This window comes from Capsicum annuum, unplaced genomic scaffold, assembly GCF_002878395.1.
Source record: "Capsicum annuum cultivar UCD-10X-F1 unplaced genomic scaffold, UCD10Xv1.1 ctg76253, whole genome shotgun sequence".
NCBI lineage: Eukaryota > Viridiplantae > Streptophyta > Magnoliopsida > Solanales > Solanaceae > Capsicum > Capsicum annuum.
In genome coordinates, this window is record NW_025886535.1 from 463 (window position 1) to 3,650 (window position 3,188).

The 3,188-nt window shown below is 29.2% G+C and overlaps 1 protein-coding gene across 1 annotated transcript; it reads right to left on the reverse strand.

Moving 5' to 3' along the window:
* Positions 1-225: 225 nt before the first annotated feature.
* Positions 226-1,388, reverse strand: LOC124894625 (phospholipase A-2-activating protein-like). Its single transcript, XM_047405224.1, has 2 exons — positions 1,071-1,388; positions 226-600 (listed from the first exon to the last, which is right to left on the reverse strand). Exons 1-2 carry the CDS (start codon positions 1,134-1,136, stop codon positions 241-243), a joined length of 426 nt encoding a protein of 141 aa, XP_047261180.1. The 5' UTR covers positions 1,137-1,388; the 3' UTR covers positions 226-240.
* Positions 1,389-3,188: the final 1,800 nt, after the last annotated feature.

The following is a 3,188-nucleotide window of genomic DNA, read 5'->3' on the forward strand; positions in this document are numbered from 1 at the left end:
CACTTTATCTCAACTTTAAGATCTATTTCCGTTTACGTGACATAAATCTCAATTATTGACTTAACGCCCATTGCCACTCAACTAAGAAACCTAGTATACACTTAGAGTAATATAATTGCTAAGTCAATGCGGGGAAAATGACAAGCAAAATCTCTTTTTTCAATTGTACAACTAGAGAAACAAAGGTCAATGGATTAGATTGACAAGTGTGAGGAACTGTGCTGCAAGTAAATAGCAAATTCAGTAAAAAGTAAGAAATGTCACATACCAATCAATAGATGTTGATACAACGTCTGAGCCATCCAAAGCAATGCCCGTAACTTGCAACTTATGACCCTTAAGTGTCTGAATTTTCTCTCCAGTAGCCAAATTCCACACCAAGATAAGAGTGTCCATTCCACCAGATACAAGTCCACCCTCAGGTAACTCCTCACTTGGAGCAACCCAAGACAATGGACCAACAAAACTCGTATGCCCTAGCAGTATCTTTGAAGTAGTATAACTACGTTTGTTAGATTCATCCGATGACCAAAACCTAATAGTTCTGTCTCTAGATGATGTTGCAAAACCAGCATTGTCACATACGCATATCCCCCGAACCTAGTGTTGTACAATCAACAAAAAAATAAAAAAAATTAAAAGCTAATCCGGAATCATTTTTGTTTCCTTTTTATATACTTCAACCAGAAATTAACACAAATCATTCATCTAACTACACAAAATTATTTCCACATTCCAACATTAACACTTCGCACCAACATATATCTATCTAATCCACCGATATGTTGAAACGGAATAGCCAATTTAAAAGATTAGTAGCTGATTTTGAAGCTATTACTTTCCATGGGTAGAGATATCAAATATTATTGGTAAATGCAAAAATATAAAAAAAAAAAAATGAAAAGCAATTGAAATATTAATATCTTGAATATTTTCCATGCATCCCGCGGGTACCAATAGTATCTAAGTGAAAAAAATTGTTATTAGTAGCGCAACCTATAAGTGAATTGTAACGAACAATAATTCAGTGCTAGTAATTCAAATACACAAAGAGAATAAGGAATTCATACATCGTCTTCATGACCAGTGAGTTGACACCTTAACTGATACTCCGCAGAATCGATTTCCATTGCCATTTTCACCGAAGAATTTCGCTCGACGGAGGAAATTAGGGTTTTCGGAATACAGAATTGAACAGACGGGGGCAAAATCAATCAGTTTATGAAGAAGCAAATACTGTATAGTTTATGAAAAAGTACTTTGTGATTACAACGGAATCACTTGCGATGCAAGTCTTTTTGCTCCGATTAACTACTCATTTTTTGACTCTCTTTCTTCTCGGCAAATTGTTTTTCTTTCTTTCTTAAAAAAAAAAAAAAACAAGGAAATAATATGATTTTGGTATTTTATAAAATGGTACTTATAAATAATATTAAAAAATTTTATTTTTGTAAGAATGTAAATTTAGGAAAGATTATAAATTGTAAATTGACAAATGGTTTAAGAGTTTTATTCAATTTAATTTTTCATTTAGTTTGTTCTAATACTTATTTTTACGAATGGGCATAAATATCGAAAAAAGTAAAATATCGAACCGAAGTATTTTGGTTTTTCGGTTTTTTTTATTTTTTGGTTCGATTTTGTTTTGTTTTTTTTTATAAATATGGCATTTTTGGTTCGAGTTTCTGTTTTTAGGTTGATGCAATTCGGTTTTCGATTTAAACCAAAAATTTTGATATACTTTTTAAAATTATTTTATATATATATATTTATGTTTATGTTTAGAATGTTTAAGCTCATTAGCCATTTAGTAGACTTGGGAAAAGAACATGGGCTGCAGACAACTGTTTGAAAAGGTAGACAACTGTAGTCATCGGCTATTTTTAATTCTTTTTTTAGTCATTTGATTCAATAGGATACATGCAGTCTCTATACTCAATTGATACACTTTTTATATCAAATTGATACACTTTTATATTATATTTATACACTTTTTAAAAAAGAGAAAGAAAATTCTATGCAAGCACATGCAGTCCCTATACACAATTGACACTCTTTTATACTACATTAATATACTTTTATACTATATTGATACACTTGCAGTGTCCATATACTCAATTGATACTCTCTTATACTAAATTGATACGTTTTTAGAATGCATGTAGAAACTATATATAGTAGTATAAAATATGTATCTAACTAATAATTGTAGTTAAAAATTATATAGAATGTGTATAAAAATGCTATAATTATTTATAGAATAAGTATATACATAGAAACTGTATCATTATTACAAATATATATCTTTAACAATTGTATTATATTAAAAGTATATGGTATTGTATTTTATTGTATAAATAAGTAAAACTAAACAAATCAAATAATATGTTATTTTAATAATGTTGGTGAATGTAAAATAATTTGAAAAAAAAAATTACTTAATTATTTTAAAAGAATAAAAATGAGTAGAATCTTTAAAAAAGAAAAAGGAGGGAAAAAAAAACATTAATACAAGTGCTCACATAAAAACAAAAGAAAAGTGGAATTCTCCCTTGATAAAAAAAATAAAAGAAAACAAAATTCAACATGGAATCCTTAAAAAATAAATACACAACATATATTGTGAAGTACCAAAACAATGGTCATTCAGTTGGAATTAGTTTTCCGAGTGGCTGTTTATTGGGGGGCTGAAATTTAGGTGCTAGTTTTGTGAAATTATTTTAGTTTTAGGTGTTATTTTTGTCATTTCTCCTTTAGACTTCAGCTACAATCCACTACTGCCTACAACCCAAAGCCCCAAAATTCAAATACATTCAGCAACCGAAATCAAATGTTACTTTTTGTATTGATTTTTGAAACCGAAAATTAGTATATAGTCCTCCATCTGATTTTTGCATTGGAGGTGATTATTCTCATTTGTCACCTAAAAGACTTTACAAATTTATATTGATTTTTTCTTAACATAAAGAAGTTAAACTAGTCCAATTTACAAATATAATTTAGCCTATTAAACAGGCCCAAAATCGAAAAAAATAAAATTATTAAACCGAATAGAATCAAACAAAAACTTACATAATCCGAACCGAACTAATTCGGTTTGGTTTTCGGTTCACCTAATTTCATAACCGAAAATCGAAAAAATCAAAATGAAAAATCGAACCCGAACCGGTACCAAACGGCCACCTCTA